The 19,416-nt window shown below is 44.5% G+C and overlaps 1 protein-coding gene and 1 pseudogene across 5 annotated transcripts in view; both read right to left on the bottom strand.

Annotated features, from left to right (window-relative positions):
- puf (ubiquitinyl hydrolase 1 puf) overlaps positions 1–19,416 on the bottom strand; it is a 115,543-nt gene that overhangs the window by 23,557 nt on the left and 72,570 nt on the right. For all 5 annotated transcript variants that reach the window (XM_070521856.1, XM_070521857.1, XM_070521858.1 and 2 more), the window contains 16 exons: positions 19,000–19,146; positions 15,103–15,237; positions 14,028–14,122; positions 12,966–13,135; positions 12,199–12,349; positions 11,479–11,557; positions 11,249–11,302; positions 10,206–10,361; positions 9,013–9,077; positions 8,579–8,702; positions 8,085–8,150; positions 7,423–7,503; positions 6,985–7,067; positions 5,844–5,925; positions 1,336–1,494; positions 483–671 (listed from right to left, as the gene is read on the bottom strand). In XM_070521856.1, coding sequence (XP_070377957.1) covers positions 483–671; positions 1,336–1,494; positions 5,844–5,925; positions 6,985–7,067; positions 7,423–7,503; positions 8,085–8,150; positions 8,579–8,702; positions 9,013–9,077; positions 10,206–10,361; positions 11,249–11,302; positions 11,479–11,557; positions 12,199–12,349; positions 12,966–13,135; positions 14,028–14,122; positions 15,103–15,237; positions 19,000–19,146 — 1,836 coding nt within the window. The remainder of the gene's footprint in view (positions 1–482; positions 672–1,335; positions 1,495–5,843; positions 5,926–6,984; positions 7,068–7,422; positions 7,504–8,084; positions 8,151–8,578; positions 8,703–9,012; positions 9,078–10,205; positions 10,362–11,248; positions 11,303–11,478; positions 11,558–12,198; positions 12,350–12,965; positions 13,136–14,027; positions 14,123–15,102; positions 15,238–18,999; positions 19,147–19,416) is intronic.
- On the bottom strand, positions 3,016–4,313 carry LOC139047400 (uncharacterized; annotated as a pseudogene).

Here is a 19,416-nt window from a genome sequence, read left to right as displayed (position 1 = left end):
TTTTGAATGTTTGAATTGTTTGAAAGAATACAGGTTTGGAATAGTTGTAATTCCATATTAGCTTCTAGCACACAAGAAGCATAAGGACAGTGCAATAGCTGCAGACAAAGCATTCTGTTTTCATTTGTTTGTTTGGCCTCAATACACAGTGTCATTCGTCTCACAGGCCTCAATAGATTATGTGCAAATTACATTGCCTCAATTATGCGCAAATTTACATAAACAACATGGTGACTATAGGAGGAAGCATCCAGCGCACCTTTCAATTCAAGGGCAGCTGCACTGGCTGTAACGAATTTTAGTTTTTATTGTGATAGCAATTATACAGACACTTCACGTTCCCCCATGGTGTTGGTTGGCAACGATCATGTCCTGGCTTAGGGTGGCAAAAGCCAGAGAACGAAAACAATGATAGCGTTCACGCCATGCAAAAGCAGGAAGAGGCAAGAAATAAAGTGTAGCCAAGAACGCGTGTCCCGTACCTTTCCTCCCGTGAGGGCGTTGTAGTCCGACTGGGAGAGCTGTAGCCGGTGGTCCTCTGCACGCGACTTCTCCACCAGCAGAAGCACCAGGCTCACCATCTTGTCCAGCGAGGCCGGCCGGCATTTGGACACGGGTGCACCTCCTTCCTCTTCCTCTTCCTCGTCCTCTTCCTCAGACACCATCTCAACCTAGGTGGCCGATGGAAGCACGCACGTCTCAGGCAGGCATCAAAAATGAAAGCTTCCAACAGGCGCGATCCTCGTTTAAATTAAAGGCAAGTGCAAGGGACAAAACTGATTGCAAACTTTGTTAAACGGTGTGGGACTCTCAGATTCTTTGTAAATTGTTGTGGCTACAAACACGGATATGGCAAAGAGCTTGCTGTTAATTTGCACGACCTACAGCGCCAAACACGGGAACAAAACATCCCTGTTTGTGTTTTAGTATTTAGCAATGCGGTAGATATTTGGCTCTGCCAAGATGTGCCACAGGTCATGCACACAACTAGCCATGCTTTTTTTTTTTTTTAAATTTCAACAGTCTGTTCTGCGACATGACACTACTGGTGCACCTTACACTTACACATACACACACAGCTGGTTCTCTTCAATAAAGCTATAGCATCAGACAAGTAGGATGTCTAGTAGCAGCCAGCAACTACCATCGGGCAACTACCATCAACGGTACTCAGAGCTGCACAATTTACAGGCAGTAGTGCCTCGATGAATCACGAGAGGAGTAAAAGGTCTGCTGCCTCAATTACTGCTGTTGCTAGGTGCAAGTATGCAAGAAAAGTTCATCGCAAAAGCGTGTGCAATGTGGGCCAACGTGTGCCTCTCCAGTGCTGCTCACATAGTCCAACTTGTGGCCCAGGTAGAAGGAGACGATGGTGGTGATGGCCTCGATGGAGAGCAGGAACTGGCACTCCTCCTCGCCCATCTTGGCAAACTCCAGCAGGAAGGCAAAGTACTCGGTCAGGTGCCGCAGGTGTTGCTTGGCACCATGCTCGATCTGTTGACCAGAGCAGCGGGAGGAAGTAGGGGGCAGAACGAGATTCAAATGAAGGTTCAGGAACCGCAGCACAAACTCAAACTCGGGAACTTTAGACAAGCGTGTTCCATACCGTGTGCACACCAAATCTAAGTCAGCTTCAATTGTATGCCAAGACTAGAAAATGAACAGTTGGCATTTTAGACCTACCATAATGCATTAGGAGATAAAACTTTATTAAACCTGGGGTACAGTGCCCTGGACAGGCAGACCTATATTTGTCACAAACGCCAGCCAGTCTGCCTGAAGCACTTTACCCCTGTTTACCCAACTTTTATCTCACAGTGTGTTTCCATCTCTTGCCCCCATCTTCACTTCGGATTTTCATAACACATTATGCATGGTGTCTACTAAATTACTTAATAGATATTCCCTGAATTTTCCAGGTTTTCCCTGATAATTCCAATAAAAATTCCCTGAATATTAAAGAAGAAGGTTTGAGAGTCGAACAGAGGCACAATTCACATAGACGATTCCACTCACAAAACAGTTTATTGCAGTGCCAAAGCGAGATTATGAGCGCATTTTTCACTTTAAAGCGTCAATTTCTTCCTGGAGAAGAGAAGCCTCATTCTGTGCTTCAGTGATGAGCCTTTGCTTCTTTTGTTGGAGTTCCTTGATGCGGGTGGCCGCCCTTTTCCTGTTTTGTTCAGCCTCAGATGCATCCAGCCTGTCTTGCTTCTTTTTCTTGAGCTCCTCCTTCCACCGAATACTTGCGCCACGCACCATTTCCACCATACTGTCTGTAATGTCAACATTGGCTACACCACCTGCTGCTGAAACTCCATCATACACTATTCTCTACGCAATGAGAGATTCTTCGTTCAGGTTCTCTATGAGGCATTCTTTATTTACAGAAAAACCTCTTTCGACAGCAGCATTGCCATGGGACATGGTGAGGATGATCTTGACAAAGATAAGCAACTCCTTATGGTTCCGTGAGCACAGCTCAAACCACAAGGTGTCCAGTCTCTGTGCCATCCTATCAAAGTTCTTCAGAAGTAGCTGTGCAGAGCTCAGCGAACAGACTTGCACATAGGATCGGTGCGCCCGTTCTGCTTCTAAGCCGGTCAGCCACCGGTGCTCTGTGAGTATTTCCAGCGCAATCGCTAGTCGTTTTTTGCCAACCTCCACTGACAAGGCGCAGACTGGATCCAGGCAACTCACTCCTGTTGTTAGCCTGTATTTTAGAGGCGATCTCTCCAAAATCTTCTGCGAGCACACCTTCAAAAATGAAATGCATTCCTTCTTGAATGTAAGCAGTGCAAGTTGAGATGGTTTTGCAGCTTTTCGAAGTTTGCTTTTGGCAGCAAAACCAACATCAAAACAGTTGACAAAAACGATGTTCTCGGGCTTCTCCAAATCTATTTTAAGTAACTTGAACGGCGTGTCAGCGGCGTGCAAAATTTCTTGCTTAATGATCCTTCCCAACAGTGATCGTAGGACAGCCTCCAATGCTGCGGCAAGGAAGGCGACCATTGGTTAGTCCGTTTGAAATTCGGTCAGGAATGGCTTCAATTCCTCAGCAACTGATAGCATGAAAGCCAGTTTTGCCGGCAGCATCGTGTCAGCTACTAGCGTCTCAACTGTGGTGTAGCTGGTGCACTTTGGCTTGCTCTTGTCTTTAGCTGAACACTCGACGTATTTTATTAAGTGTGGCAGTACTTGAAGAGCTCTTGAAACCACCATACTGTTTTCAAGCCATCGGACTGCACAGAATTTGAGCGGAAACGATGTGTTTGCTGTGATGCGAATGTAATCAGCGCGGCGCGCTGGAACACACTTGAAAAGGTTATAAATACTCCGCAGAAATACTACCAAGTTCCAGCCAGTTGCTGCATGGCCTGTTTTGAAGGCACCATGAACCACATGTAGGCCACAGCTTCCAATTTCCAGGATTTGTCGACTGTCGTGACGAGTTCTTCCTTAAGGGATCTAAGAAACTTGAAGTTTACATTTGGACCATCTATTGACACTTGCAATATATTGTGCTCTATGTCCTCCGTGGCTTTCTTGAAAGCAAGTGTCAGGTCTTCAGAACATGTGTGGCCGAGAAAACATGAAGTCAGCTATCGAGTTTTTACAGTAGCGTCAGCCGAATCGCAGTATCTGACCAGCACATCCATTTGTTCTTTCTGCGCTACTTTGTTTAGTGATTCATCGAATGCTACAGCTATGTGCGGTACTTCAGTAAGAGCTGATAGCAGCTTTTTTCGGAAGAATGGCGCGATGCCATGACAGATAGTATATCCGACTTTGTCTTTTCCTAATTGCATTTTCTTGGCAATTTCACAAGACTGGAACATCAACGGGAAGAGCGCCGCCGATGATGTCACGGAACGGAGGGATGCATGAGTCATTACAGCATTCATGCACCATACGATCTCAGCTTTCGCAACATCTTTCTTCAACAGAAAACCACGCACCGTGATCTGTGCAGGCGTTGATGTAGCAGGAGGCATCGATGAGGGGTCTGCACTCTTCGCCCGTTCGTCGACGGTCATCGCGGTTGACAGGGCTGCACTGCTTGGCTTGAAGAACGAGAATACACGTGTCTGGGAGCCACTTTCCAGCGCCTTCATGGCGTTCTTATGCTTTACACTTGCAGCGTGGCTAGACACCGCGGTTCTTCCCATGTTGCTCAAGCGAAACGTCTTGCAGCACACTGCGCATTGTGCGCTATATACATCGTTGGGCACAGGCTTAATCCAGCTCGCGAAGTCGGATACATTGGCGTTGGTCCAGTCAGCATTGAACGAGCACTTCGTCGACTGTGACATCGCCGATTTCGAGTGTCTTCAAAAGCAGCCTCACCGCAAAACAAAACTATCAAAATGCCGCCGCCATGAACAAAGCACAGCATACACAAGTGCACCCGCGAGCACGTCACATATTACCACAAAATGGAGAGATGGCGATACTCATCCGATAATGATGATGACAGTTGCCTCTTAGATTGCTTGCTGCTGGTTGGTTACTGGCGCCACTTAGTGGCAATTAAACTGCGGAGAGCTACGATGCATGGAGTCGGGGATCTACGGCTCAATCTCAGAGGCCGTGTGTAACAGCGCCGTTGTTGCACATCGCCTCAGAGATCTGCGCGGTATTCGTGCCGGTTTGGGACGCTGTGTGCAGCAACGGCGCTTCTGCACGTGGCCTCCGAGATTGAGCCGTAGATCGTATTCATCGCTTTGTCGATCTCACCGGCCACATTCCCTGATTTGACCACATTTTTTGTAATTTCCCTGACAATTCCCTGAGTTTTTCAGACATATCGAGAATCCCTGATAATTCCCGGTTTTCCCGGTTTTCCCGGTTGTTAGACACCCTGTTATGGTACCTTGGTGAAAGGCACTCATTAAAAAAAAAGATGAATACAATTTCTTCATTTATCAAGTAAACTGATAAGTGGTCACCTACTGCCTCTAATCAAGTAGGTCCGCTCGCAAATTTATGCAAGGCAAAAGTTTTTTCATCAGAATAAAATGGCAACCAGCTAATTCACGTCAATGAAAGGGAAGTCAATTTCTTACTTGATAGTACAAAAAAAAAAATTGTGCTTTCATCACTGCTATGGCAATTCTAAAATTTTCCTGGTGTGGGCCCCAAATAACTTGCCACTCCTTCAAACTTTTAACGTGCTAACACTGAAAGGGTCTATACTTGTCTGGCTGTTGGCGCGCACCCCTATGCATGCCCAAGATAATTTGTGAATGTGAAATATCCATAGAGTGGTTTCACCATCTGCTTGGAAGTTAGTTAAACTAAAATGTTACGGTGGGTTTTGTTTTTTATGTGACAGACGACGCGACAAAGCTTACTGACTGTCAGTGTTGCTCATGCCTCTCATTTTCCGACATGGTGAACCAGCACAAAAAGCCCAGACATTTTTTTTTTTTTTTAACTATGCAGAAATTCAAAAACTTCTTATGAATTCTGATTCAGAGAACTTCGATACCGACAGTGAGGAGTCTCCAAGGGTCAATGACAGCGACAAAGAGGCCATGTTGCTTTTATAACACTAATTATCCTAACTAAAATGATTACTTGCATACTTCTTATTCTTAAAATTGTAGATTAAGGAACTTGCAGAATGTTCAGCAGCAGATCGCTAGTAAATAGCACTTGAACTTAAGGCCTGTGTTACCCAGCCAGAAATTGAGTTTGTAGCACTTTGGAAAAAACACCCACCACCTAAAGGGTTAAGAGAGAGCCCTATAAGCCAGTGACACATTAAAAGAGACACACCTGAAGACAGAAGTGTGGCCACACGTGTTAAAAGCTGTTGCAGATCTGACCGTACAACTCACCAGTGCCAGCAGCTTTCGTACAAAGCGAGTGACGCAGGAGTACTGGCCGATCTGGCTGAGGTCCACGTCTGACGAGTCGTCGCTGCAAAAAGAATGCCATCAAAGAACACAGGGAAAGTAAATTGATGCGAAGTCTTTCAAATCAACTGCCTCTTTGATAGTGTCATGCGCACAATTTAAACAGTGACAGTGAGTGATTGGCACCCCAGCCACGTGGGTAAACTTAGTGTCACTTCAAGTGACTGCTCTTAACCTGAAGTTTGCACTCCACGAACTGTCAAGTGACTTTCACCAGCAACGTGCGTACATGCAAACTTACATTCCTGACAAACACGAACATCTAATGCTATTTGCGTCAGCTGACATTCAACTGTAAAGTCCTAAGTTTGCTGCTGCACGGGAATATTTAAAGCCATCAGATGCAAACGATATTTACAAATAATCTGGATGTGCTTTAGAATCTAATGTGCACTGTCTACCAAAGACCACCCCGGAACAAATACAAGAACAGCAAAAGGAGCACAAAATACAACTTAAGAAGGTTAAATTTTAAGGAGGTTGTTTATTTTTTCTTCAACACGAAGCTCCTATGTATTTTACCTGACAAGTGACAGACAGCATCTGCATGCATTCATCGTGTTCTGGCATTATATACATCTGGCATGTTGGTTTAATGCATTGGATTCACACCTGGCTCGAGTCTTGTTTTGACTTTGTGCGGATAAGTATCACTCGATTATTTAAACGAGACTTGAAAGTTACAGGTGTTATCACAAATTTATGTCAACTGAAGTACTTCCAGAATGTTTTGCACGCACACCGCAACATTTTTTGGGCCTTTGTTCTTTTACATTTCTGCAGTGCATTTCGGAAAAACCCAACGTTATTTGATGTATCAAATGTTCCCGAAGGATGACATTACTTTTTAGGTGTGTAGACTGCAAGAAACCAACCTCATTTGACGTGTCGAATGTCATTACCTACAAATTATATTAAAATTTCCCCATATGACAGGTACTGGTAGATAGTTTGTGCCCTCGTGAACATATGTACACAGACACGATTCTCTTCCACCCTTTTCAAAAAATAAAAAAATAAAAAGAAAGAAATGAAACATGTCATTGAGATCGAGCGGTCTCACCTGTCAGGGTATGGTTGGAGGTAGAGTGAGGAGTGCCCAGGCTGAAGCTGATTGATCACGTGGATACAAAGCCGCTGAAATAGCTGAAATTAAATAAACATCTGAGGAGCATGTTCGACCAAGCGACAACGTCAAGTCAAAACATGTCACTGCATTAGGCACAGACCAGCAAGCCCCACTAATGTTTTTGTAACAACATCAAGAGCCAAGACAACATGGCATAACATTAAATGAGAGCTGAGGCCTTGCCTTTATATCGCAGGACTTCAATGTCACTTAAAGGAACAGAAAAAGAAATGTTTATGAACTTAATAAAAAAGCAGGTGTGAAATTTCAGATTTATGAACAGTTACTAACGCATCACTAGTTTCTGACTAAAAGTATCTTTTCAGCAGTTTCACAATTTCAAGCCAACACTCCAAGAAAGGGGTACCTTACCTGCCTCACCACCTGATTGGGACACTTGATCAGAATTTGCACGGGCCAGCATTCATCCTCGGCCATGTGATCCAAGAACCACTGAAAAGTGAATGGCAAATCACAGGGGCTCAGAGAGAGATGGCCACAAGTTGTCTGGGCTGATATTAAATACTGCCACTATCTGCGTGATCAATCATTTGCAGGGTTAGCAGCATAGTGATTCAGGTGTAAGACTGTTTTAAGAGACGAATGACAAAAAAGACGAACCAGCCAAGACGTTGAATGAATGACGCCAGGCACACAACAGGATGAGAATGGAGACCTAAGGTAAAACCCTGTTTATATGTTTTTCAAGGGCCCGTGAAAAACAAATAAATAAGAAAAGTGAAAAACCGCTAGAAAAACAGAACCGTGAGGAAAGCTGCAAATCACCACAGTAGCGTCAGAAACAGCTCTGAATGGCTGCCAGTACCATTTGTACTGTACTGTACTGTACTGTACTGTACTGTACTGTACTGTGACAGGGAACGGTACATAACACGCATGTACAATTAAGGGACATGGACAATGTACTGTGACAGTGACCCCTTTCAACTCTTGATATGCTTCACTGCATAACACAGAAAGTGTCACTTGAACCATTTCAAAAAGCAGGACAAATAGGTTGTGGTGACATTTACCTCGCATGCGGCCTTGCTTGCATTGAACTGCTTCGTCAGAAGTTCAATCCACTGTGCCATGGTAGGCTGCATGAAAACAACAGGTGCCACGATTCACTCACAATGAGCAGTTCAACCTGTTCATTACTTGTATGTCAGTTTGTTCCAGGGGTTTTAGTGAACTAAGTGCAATGCTCGAGCTGCCAGGAGAGAACCAAGCCTGTGGTCCCTGTGAACCCGTGACGAAACTTCCATACAGCTACCAGCTTCCAGGCGCCGTGGAAGCTCGTCCACCCTAACATCCTATATGTAATTATATCAAGAAAAAAAAAAACAGAAAAGCTGCTATGCTGCAGTAATTTTCCATTCTACAAGCCTGTTCTGTCTGGTTGAGAATTGCTCGTGTCACAATCATCCAGTTAACCCTTGAGGCTATTGTTGTGATAGTCACAAGCTACCACAACTGACAATTACGCTAGCCCACACACACAAGACGCGCATGAAAGAGAACTTGCCTTTTCCTTGGCGTGAATCAGGGTCTCGAGGACAAACGACGTTCCCAGCTGCGCGGCCAACAGCGTAGCTTCTTCACCACATGACAGTGTTTGAGGTATGGAGCCGCACATTTGGTACAGAAAGCTAAAAGAAACAGGAGTCAGCAGTCAGCAAAAGCGTAGCCTTCGAGATCGGTTTCCGTTACTCAAAGGGAGTTGTTGCTGGGGTGCCGATTTGTATGCCACCTAATCAACATTACTCACAGCAGCATGCATGCTCAAGAAATGACTACAGAAAGGCAGAATTCTAATACTAAAAAGTGCTTGGATGGCTGCTGCCTCTGGCTTGGCTGCAACTATGCTAATCTAGTTCTTTATTTAATTTCTTTAAAAGATTCTATAACCTAAGAGTAAGTTGACTGCTCTGCTGTGCATATGTTGAGAAGATCACTCACTTGAAGTAAGTGTGGTCAAATATGCTCTTGTCCTGCAAGAACTGCATGTTGTCTTGCCAAATCCACTGAAAAAAAGAAAAAAAAAAGAAAAGAGAGAAACACAGATTTAGACACCTTTGGCATCCTGTGCCATTTTACTGTGCAAAGCAGTGTACTGGGTATAACTGCTTCTGCTCGTAGCAGTCAAACACAAGTGAAACACACCTGCGTTCAACTGCTCCGCTCCACTTGATCTTGAGTCAGCCCATTATGGGCAATAAATTATGATCACGCTAATTTACCAAATGACCTCGAAATTTTGCAGATCTCATCTTCAGTTCTTCGACGCTACACCCTATCCTATCTCATATCTCTCTCAGCCTGCCCATGGTAACAATTTAAAGTGTGCATACTTCTGGCTGCTACACTACGGTTTGACTAAACTTCCATTTCCTATGGCATTCCTGGTATGACCAGCTAAAACCGCCATCACTATTCAAGTTGATCTGCAATTTTCATAAAGGTACTCAGTGAAAGAAATGTGGGAAACGAAGTGAATCTGGAGCAGTTAAGAGACAGTTTCTTTTTGGCAAGTGCACTTTTAAAGGAATACGAACATAATATTTACGACTTTTTTTTTTTTATGAAGGTCCTGGACCTTTAAACTCCAGAAAAAATAATGGCAAGCTTCAAAGCGCCTTCAATAATTTACTCTGATTGCTTTCCTACAAACCAGTTTTGGTCTTGTTTAATTGCAGCAGGACACTGCAATGTCTTGGCTGTTGGAGCTGGCTTGCTTGTTGTTGTTCAACTATACTACATTGGCCCACGTAATGAGTAGCAGCATATCAGATGATCGATTGAGCTGGAGCGCAATGTGGTAATGAGACAATGTCCTGCTCTCACACGACCAACTTATTTCGTGCCATGGCACATACACATCCTGATAAATAAAACCAAAACTGGCTGCAGAAAAGCTGTCACGGCTTTGTATTGGAAAAAAAGCAGAGAGAGAGAATGATATCACAAATTTTCCGAGACATTACACTATGGCTAGAGCAACTCCGCTAATGCAACTAGGAAGTTACTGTAACACACCCTTGTGGTGAAAGCCCTACAGCTATACAAAGAGAGAATGGTCTCTAGACAAGATGTTCAGAGCAATAAGCGAGCTCACAAAAAAAAGTTTGTTTAGCCTTGTTGAAAGCGCTTACCTCTGCCAGTTCAGACGGCAGTCTCAATGTCATCTCTGGCTTTGCTTCCAGAGATGTTTCGACAGGCTTTTCGGATGCAGTCTGTGCAGCAGATTTTTTACTGTCTGGCTTTTCTGATGAACACCGTTCATAGAACAACATGTAGGCGCTGTTCGTCTGCAATTTAAAACAACGCCTTGTCAAATGCAGTCCTTTAGTCTTTTTATATATATATATATATATATATATATATATATATATATATATATATATATATATATATATATATATATACGACGGCAACAAAGAACAGAATAACGAAGAAAAAGATAGAAGAAAAAAATTTGTGCTTATAGTAATTTTTTCACAGTTTTCGACACCATATGACAGTGTTTGATAATGTCAGCTTGGTGAAGCAACAACTAAGAAACCAGTTCACCTAAGTTGACCAGCTGGCATCTCGTGTGGCTGTTTGGTATTCGGTATCTCCAGAGGTATAGGAACAGCACAAAAAAGCAAGGGTTGAGGCAAGGAAGACACCACATGAGTGCTAATTAACAATTATCTTTGTTTATAGCATTGTGCAACAAAGTTGTTATGGACTGTAGACTGTTGGGCTAACTGGCGTTGCATGTTGATCATTCTGCTGAGCTGTAAAATTGCAGGGAAAAGAGAGGCCAGATGAGCAGAATTTCGCGCATATTTTGACTCACTTAGTCAGCACTCGAAGTGGTCTTTCTTGCCTCCATACTCATTTTTCGAGCCATTCCCACGCCTTCGAAGATAAACCATCTAGCCCAAGGTCGCAAGCTTTCGCAATTCACCAAATATTGATTACCCAAGATAACTCTATACATAAGTTCGCCCGATTCCTCACACTCTCATATTTTCTGTAAGCAAGCTCTGCAAATACTAGTGTGCGAAACTAAGATTACAACCAATGAATTCTGGCTGGCCTTATTGATTGTAATACTAAACCAAAATAGTGACAAGGTGCACTGTGCTGGTTGTGCACACAATGACAGACAAAGCAAACACAAGAAAAGCATCAAATTCACACAAACCTTCTCAAAGGAAAAATCCATGAACTTGTCTGTGACAGAGTCATAGGTCTTGCTCTGTGAATAAGACAAACATTGGAGACAGATTCAGCTGAGGTCGCTTGCAATGTGCTGACAGAATTGTGACACAAGTGAGACTAAACTAATAACATTCAATGTCAGCTTAAGTATTATTTTTTTAGTTCTAAAAGTTGAGGCCTTTATTTCTCAACCACAGGATGCATGTTACTCACCGTCATCTCTCCTCCAAAACATTCAGCAGCAATGTGTGAGGGGTCAAAAGGCTTGACTTCTGCATCATTAAACAGGAACCTGGGAGAGACGTGTTGCAAAGAGCTGGATTAATCTTTTATAACTCCATAAAATTACAATGCTTTCTGCATAGCACGAGTACCGAGATCCATTAATAAAGTCGATGTGTCCCTGTGCTCATGGCACTGAGGGTTCGTAACAGGATATCAACACAGTGCTAGCACATGTGTCAAATGTTAATGAGCCTTTTGAAGTTGCACTTCTTTGATCAGTCAATAGCCACACAAGATGACTCTACATTATTGTATTGCAACACATTCAACGCAAACGCAAATATTAGGTTGTAGGGTTTAATATGCAAAACCTATGTCCTATGTATGAGAGACACCATAGCAGGGGGCTCCAGAGTAACATCGGCCATGTGGGGTGCTTCAGCGTAGACCCAAAGACACAGTACATTTTTTTCCATTCCGCTCCCGTCAATTGCAGACACGACGGCTCACAGTCGAAACCCATGACCTCACACTGCTCTGTAGTAAAATACCATAGCCATTGAGCAACCACATAAGCTGGCCCCTGAGGCTGCAATTAAAGATACAAAATAAAGAAGTGTGTTCTGTTCAAATGCAAAATGCCAGTAAATGACTCTCGAAACTTTACTATGTGGTATTCCTTCTCCACTACGAACTAAGAGAGCTCACCACTTGTCCTTGCCAGGGTTTTGCCGCTCTCGGATGAAGCTGTAGTAGTGGCCGCCGTCTGCCGTGCCTGTGTGCACGGTCACGCCTATGAGATCGTACTCATAGCTTCCAGTGTTTTCCTCCGGGGCTTCTTTCTTTTCCTCCCCATTTTCTGCGAGCAGAAACAACAAAAGAAGAGCAAGATACAAATTTTCTCACTGTTAGAGATAAACAGCTTAACTCCTCGCCTATGCACGACACACTTTACCACGTGTAATGTAGCACGCATGCATGAGCATTTTGCCAAATCCCTTCTGCAGGATTCAGCACGGCGGAAGTTTCAAGAAAGAAAATGCTGTCGTCCAATCAAGAGTAGCACAAAGCTAGAGAGAGACCATGTGAACTTTAAACTGCGTAAGCATAGCACAGATAAAGCAGGAAAAAATAAGGGAGGGGGGGAGGAGAAAGGTAGCACGCATTACTTTAAAGCTTGCTTTGAGTACACACCTTTAATGGGATACATAGACAGTCTATGAACAATAATTTACCATAAGAGGTAGCACAAACTGACATGTAACACACCATTCTTAGATCACAGTGACTTCTGCGGAGACTTGCAATTGCGAATATCGCGAGTGGCAATCCATCTTGAGGGTTACGCAAAGTCAGATGTAAATGTATATTTTTGTACGGAGGCTGCTCTACATCTACGATATCTGAAACTAGGCGTGTCTGTGCGGCTCAAGATTTTGCTGCAGCTGGCCCTTAACCCCTCCACACCTACGCACCTTGCCGTGCCTGGCTGGGAAGAAGGTTGCTCTCCATGTAGTTGGACATGTCCAGCCGCAGGGGAAAGGAGAAGTGGGTGTTCACTTTCTCCTTCATCATGGTCACCATGTTGAAGGTGTAGCGCATGGTGTTGAAGCAGAGGATGCGCGGAAGCCGCTGTATGCAGGCCCTGCAGGAGTGAGCATCCAACGATGGGGTCAAGAGTCGAGCAAGAGCAAGGCACAACAAATGTGCAGGCACCAGACGATACAGAGCAGACAGTTGAGCGTTTTAGTGTCACCATGCTGCCGTTACCGCTACCAGCTGCCACGACTGCGCATGTTCCGAATTTTATTGGGCTCTCGGCTATTTGTCACTACAGTTTGGATAGTTTACCAACATGACACTTGCAAAGCTGGGATACACAAGGGAGAAAATCCAGCCACATCGCTAGTCAAGGCTAGACTGGGGTAGAAATTCGGCCTTGTTGGTATGACATACTGCAAGTGAAGCACGGAAAAAAAAAAAAAGGAAAAAGAGAGACGGAGATTACAACATAGCACATGTGTTGGACTGGGCAAATCGCAGACAAATCAACATTAACTGGTGTGGTGCCCCCATATGGTGGGTAGAAATCAAAACACTTCTGCGGCTTGGTGGCATCTTTTCTTAGGCCTAACAGCATCCGAAGAAACAAGCAATCTCTATAATATTGACAACACACTGCTCATACTTTGTCCTCAACAAGAGATAACACTGAATGAAGGGCTTAACGATTTATTTTTTGCTGTCATGTTGCAGAGAAGTTAGCAGGATATGGGTAGCCTGGGCGCTGCCAGTATGTTATGCAATTACGGTAACCTTCGACCGACACCCCAGTAAGCTTACCAAACGGCTGCAGCAAATATTGAGAGCCCAGTAAGCCATGCAAATATGCATTCGTGGCAGTCGGTATTAGTAATGGTAACAGTACTGTGGTAACTCAATGCCAAAACATTCGAATAATAATTGTGTGGCAAAGTGACCTCCTAAATAACGTAAAAGTTTTTGTGAGTGTATACGTGTGAAGCAGCGTCACGCACCTCTTTTCAGCCCGGACTTTTTTTCCACACTGGGAGCAGGTGTACATATTGTCACCCTCCAGTGTGTCCTTCACCGTGAGCTCATTCATGGATTCCTGCAAGCAGATATCAGATTTGTTTAGACAGTGACATACTGAAACCATGTTATAATGAAGTCATATCCAGCCCAAAAATACCTTCCTCATATTAGACATTTGTTAAAGGATACATTCTTTACACACCGATATTAGCGAAATACACTTTAGATTACTTCGTTACATGCAACAATCTATAATATCCAAGTTAGTTATATAAATTGATGTTAGACTGTATAAAGAGGAGGCCTTAGCTTGGACCAATTCCAATTCCTTTATTCAAATACTAGTAGAACCATGATGATCAGTGGCGTAGCTAGGTCGTCTGGCACCCGGGGCCCATAGGTCTTCTGTCACCCCCCCCCCCCCTCCTGGCTGTAGTCGAGGAAGGCGAGGATATCAACAAGTTCCGAGTGTCTTCAGACGTATATGACATCACCCCCCCCACTGGCCCCTTGCACCCGGGGCCCACGGCCCCCCGGCCCCCCCTGTTGCTACGCCAGTGATGATGATAGAATCCTATTTTGTACAATTTCCCAGCGGCAACGTTCGCGGTTGAGAACACAAAGAATGACCACCCACAGTCATGCTTTTTTTTTAACACCTAATACATTCCCAGAAAACACAATCTTTCAGCACCAACATTCAGTACATCGCCAAACTACGATCGTATGATGTTTTCTGGCTGCGAAATCTCCTGAGAACAAAAAAAAAAGGTGCCGGGCACACGTGATTGAGAGCAGTAGGTGCTTGCCCATGTCCTATGAAAATGCCGGCGCACACTTAGTCTTAAGTGGAGCCAGGGGGGATGTCTGGTTGTACTGACCCCACCCCACACTAGAGGACAAACTGCCTAGGCACACCTCAGAAGACCAGTAAAATAGAAAGATACCACCCAGTTTAAGAACAGATGCCTTAGTTCGAAACTTTGATCCCAATAGCGTGGAGAACACTCGCATCACGGTCGAACAGATTGGAAGTTAAAAGAATGCCCCACTCACGTAAAGATTCCTCATGTCGGCCACTTGGCACCTCAGTGTGTAGAACTCTTCCAACGTCCGACTGATGTGGTTGCAATCCAGGGAAACAACGTTGTTGGACAGCACTCCACAGAAGAGTTGTTTCACCAGCTCTTTCTGCAAGAAACAGAGGTGCCCTTAATTTAAGCGTCTAGGTGACATTCTCATAGGATCCTTCAAGGACCATTGGGACTAAGTTTTGCTTTGGCTAAAATAAATTGGTTATAAATGAGTAGCACATATTGTTGAGGCAATGTTAGCAGAGCTGCTAACAGAACATTTTTGTTCAGATTTTTTTTAAGAGCCTCTAAACGGTACCTTAGCAGACGACACAAGAACCTGGTGGTTAGCGGATATGATGCCCATCCCGAAATTTGGCCTTTGAGATCTTCAGTGCCACCCAATCTTTGAGGTTGCGGCAAAAGCACCACACTGGTTCTAAGCATTCTGTGCTCTTTGCCATTTCCGGCAACCTTGGTAGTGTTGGCACTTTTTAACACGAAAGTGTATTATGCCAAGGTGCACCATCAACTTCCTGTAATGGATGTGACGTCGGCGTGAATGCATAAAATATGGCCTCTCTTGACGGCGATGGCGCGGCCATCTATGAGCAGTGAAGTGAAGTACTGCATCACGACACTAACGAGCGCCAACGGTGAGCGCTTCGGTAGTCTCAGCGCAGCAGGGGCTTCAATGCGGTGTAGCCTGGTGTAGGCAGTGTAGGCCTACTTCTGATGTGACAATGCAGTTACCACATATGGTTTGCCTTTCGTGTCCGATTAGCTTGTGACACCTATGAAGTGCAACTTCATGCATCACCAGCGCTTACATACTGCCTACTGCTTCCCTTATGATGGCACCAACTAAGAAAAAAATTTACCGCCCAAGCACTCTGTACAGATGGTTAACAAGCAAAGCTGAAACGTGTGGCCCCGGTGTTTATCACTGGGTTAATCCAAATGGTTCATTAAAGTCTTTCTCAATTATTGGTTACACCTGTGTTTCTTAATGAGGTTAAACACACGTTCGGCTGAAACGGAGAGAACATTGTCAGTGATGGTATGCTCGCAGTTCACCGTTGTCACTTGCGTTCGATGTCTTGAGTTTGCTCAGTGACGTGGTTAGCAGCATCCGCATGCCATTGCAGCTTGTGATTCTTCAAAACTAAATTGCTTTAAAATTAAATCTGTCCATCACGTAAGACAATTCATACTCCCTTAAGGGGGGACGCGGGTCTTGAAATCGCGAAAAATGGTCAAAAATGGCAATTTTTAAAAATTGCGTTTTTGAAGTCTTTAATGTCGCAACTATGCCTCTACAAAATATTATGGCTCAATTCCTACTCGAAGTATAAAAAAACGGCAATTTAGAAACGTCGGTGAGCCGAAATTGAACGCCAAGCGCGAAGGTTTGCCTCATTTGCAAGCTGCCGTAGCTCCGCGCGACGCGAACCGATCGGCGCCATCTTGGTCTCGTTTGAAAGCTGGTTTCCCGCTCTCCATTCTGGCGCCCCTCGGCACGCAGTAGACCCTCGTGCAGCGGAGCGATCGGCACCCCAGGCACCCGTTCTCAAGCGCGAAATCGTCGCGAGACAGCCGCTGATTGGATGAAACGGGCGCCTCCCCGAGGCGCAGCCCTCTGATTGGCCGTGACGCCTGCCGCGGCCCCGCGGCTGCGTTGTTCGACTCCATCGCGTCGTCTGCTTTCGCCGGCGCGCACGTCATTTTTCGCATTCCTCTTTGTTTCCTAGTATTTTTCGTTCTGCCATTTTCTTTATCGTTCTTGTAGATATTTTGGCTATTGAGTCGCTTCTTTAAACCACGAATTTCTTGCTTTTGCGTGCCTGGTGTCTTTGTTCCGCGTGTCACGATGGCACGAGACGCGCGCTTGAAAGCAAGCACGCGAAAAGCAGTCAGCAAAAAGAGGCGCGCGTGAAATAGTAGCGCTACATCGTCGAGAACTACAGCTTCGGTGATGCCGCAAGCTGCTGTGCCCTTGTTAGATGCGGCTGGACTGAGCTCGCCAACAACAGCTTCGCCGGTGGACGCGGCTGGGCAGTGCCGATCGGTGTCAACTTCGGTGTTATTGCAAGTCTCTGCAGTGCCGGTGGATGCGCCTGGACTAAGCCCGTCGAAAATGCTAACTTTTGAGACGCTGCAAGTCGCTTCGGATTCCGTGTCGTCGGAAGCGGGCGAGCCGGCTGACCTAAGCCTAACGTCGACTTCGGCGTTTCCGCACACCGCTACAGTGACGACGGACGTGGCTGAACCGAGCTCGCGTGCTCAACGCTTCGACACGGTGTTTTGCGCGGAGTGCGCGGGGCGTGAAAAGTACGCAGACTACATTAAAACTTCATTGGCGAAGGAGTCCGCGACTTCCCGCAAGTTCGAGCTAATGAACGTCGGCGCAGCAAGTGAAGACGACTTTCTGAGCTTTTTTTTTTTTTTTTGTCAAGTGCCAATGCAATACAGAGGTTTTCACAATCTTTACATGAACAGATTTCTGTGAGTTTGGTGTTATTGTGTTCAGTAATGACTGGGCTGCATGCTAAAGCATTAAAGTTTTCCATGTGATAGGTAAACAAAAGTGGCAGAGTAAGCAAAACTTTGAATGCAATTTTCTCAGCTTTGCTTTTTTGATCAAATGCCTTTGCCTAACAGAACTTTTCATAATGTTTGCATCAACTGATTTTATTGAATTAGGTATCATTTTTTTCAGTAAAACCTCAACTACATCCTAAAGCTTTCCATTTTTCATTAAACCCAATAGACTAGCAATTAGGTCAGATGTAAGCTAATTACTCCCACATTGTTTTTTTCTTCATACTTTGTTATTCATTCATGACCTATATGATCACTTTTTAAAAATTTCTTTAGCTTTAGGATGTGCAGTGGGCCCTTGGAAATGACAGCTATTCTTTGAAACTAGTTTTTTTAATTAAGAAATTATCATAATGGCCCGTAAGAAAAGACCTATGTGGGATAAATTATTTTGCAATATCTTCATTTGTAGATGAGGTCTATAAAATCTGAATATATATTTGGGATCAGCATTCAAAGATATATCTACATGCCAATTTTCAAGAAGATATGTTAAGAAATAAAAAAAAAAGTTTTCAAGACCCTCATCCCCCCTTAAGCAATGGCTCATACCGCTGTAAACGCAGCCTCCCCATTACGATGACGGAAGAGAAGTGAAATTCTATGTTGGAATGATGAGCGGCAACGGAACCAGCTGTGGAAGACAACGATGACGCTCAAGCCATTGCTGATGACGACAGTTTTTTTCTACACGCGGACGCGATAGTGCGGAAACTAGCCCTTAACAGCTTCGCTGTAAAACTGCTATGGTAAACAGTGCGGAAAGGAAACGACTTTGATGAGTGAATCTTGCTTTGGTCCGGCGAGAGACATGTCAGCGTGAAGCAGAACACCTTCATACATTCGCGGCGCATGCTGTGCAGCAAACACAGCGTACGCCCTGTTGGCGAGCGGTGACGCCACTCGCCAACAGGACGCTGCGCGCCAAGCAAACCTGCAACACGGTCGCCGGCCCACAAATTGGGTGCCTTTCGCTGCAGCAGCCCGTGTGTTGACGAAGCAAACATGCAACAGCTTCCGTGAAGACACGTTTCACTTTTGTGTTCTACCGATTCTTATGAAAGAAACACCAGCCATGGTTTTCTTTTTATATGTTTTGGTATCAAAAATGCCTATTCTTGCAAGCTTTTCATGATGCATCCACTTTTATCACCGACAAAAAAACTTTTCAATAAAAGCCTGCTCTATACCTGCAATATTAGGAACTAGGCTTTCTCAGTGGTCCGAAATTTCATTTCAGCTGGCCTTTCAAGGAGAACAGAAACACTCTGTCACGTACCAACTGCGGTGTCATCTCTTCCAGCTTGCTGATCAGGTCTGTGAAGAACTCCACCATGTCTTTCTGTTCCCCAGTGTTGAGGGGTTGATGGTCCATTGTGTATGCCTTGCAGAAACTTCGTGGATTGTAGGCTTTTCGTTCACTTTCCTAAAAAGTGTACACGCAAAGCATGAGTTTATCAGTACAGATTTATAACAAGTGACAATGGGAGCATTATCAACATCCCATTCTATTTGAACAACGTTCCATTCTATTTGAAAGGGGGCTGCCAACTATAACATCGAGTTCAAAAGAATTTGTTCATGGGATAGCTGGTGTACTGTTTATGAAAACTGAATATTTGTGGCACAAATAAACAGCACAGTGAAGACTCGCAATTGACGTACGCAGGCGCTGATTTTGAACTGTTAGATTTTG

Source organism: Dermacentor albipictus, chromosome 7 (genome assembly GCF_038994185.2).
Source record: "Dermacentor albipictus isolate Rhodes 1998 colony chromosome 7, USDA_Dalb.pri_finalv2, whole genome shotgun sequence".
Taxonomy (NCBI): domain Eukaryota; kingdom Metazoa; phylum Arthropoda; class Arachnida; order Ixodida; family Ixodidae; genus Dermacentor; species Dermacentor albipictus.
This window is presented reverse-complemented; position numbering and strand designations above follow the sequence as displayed.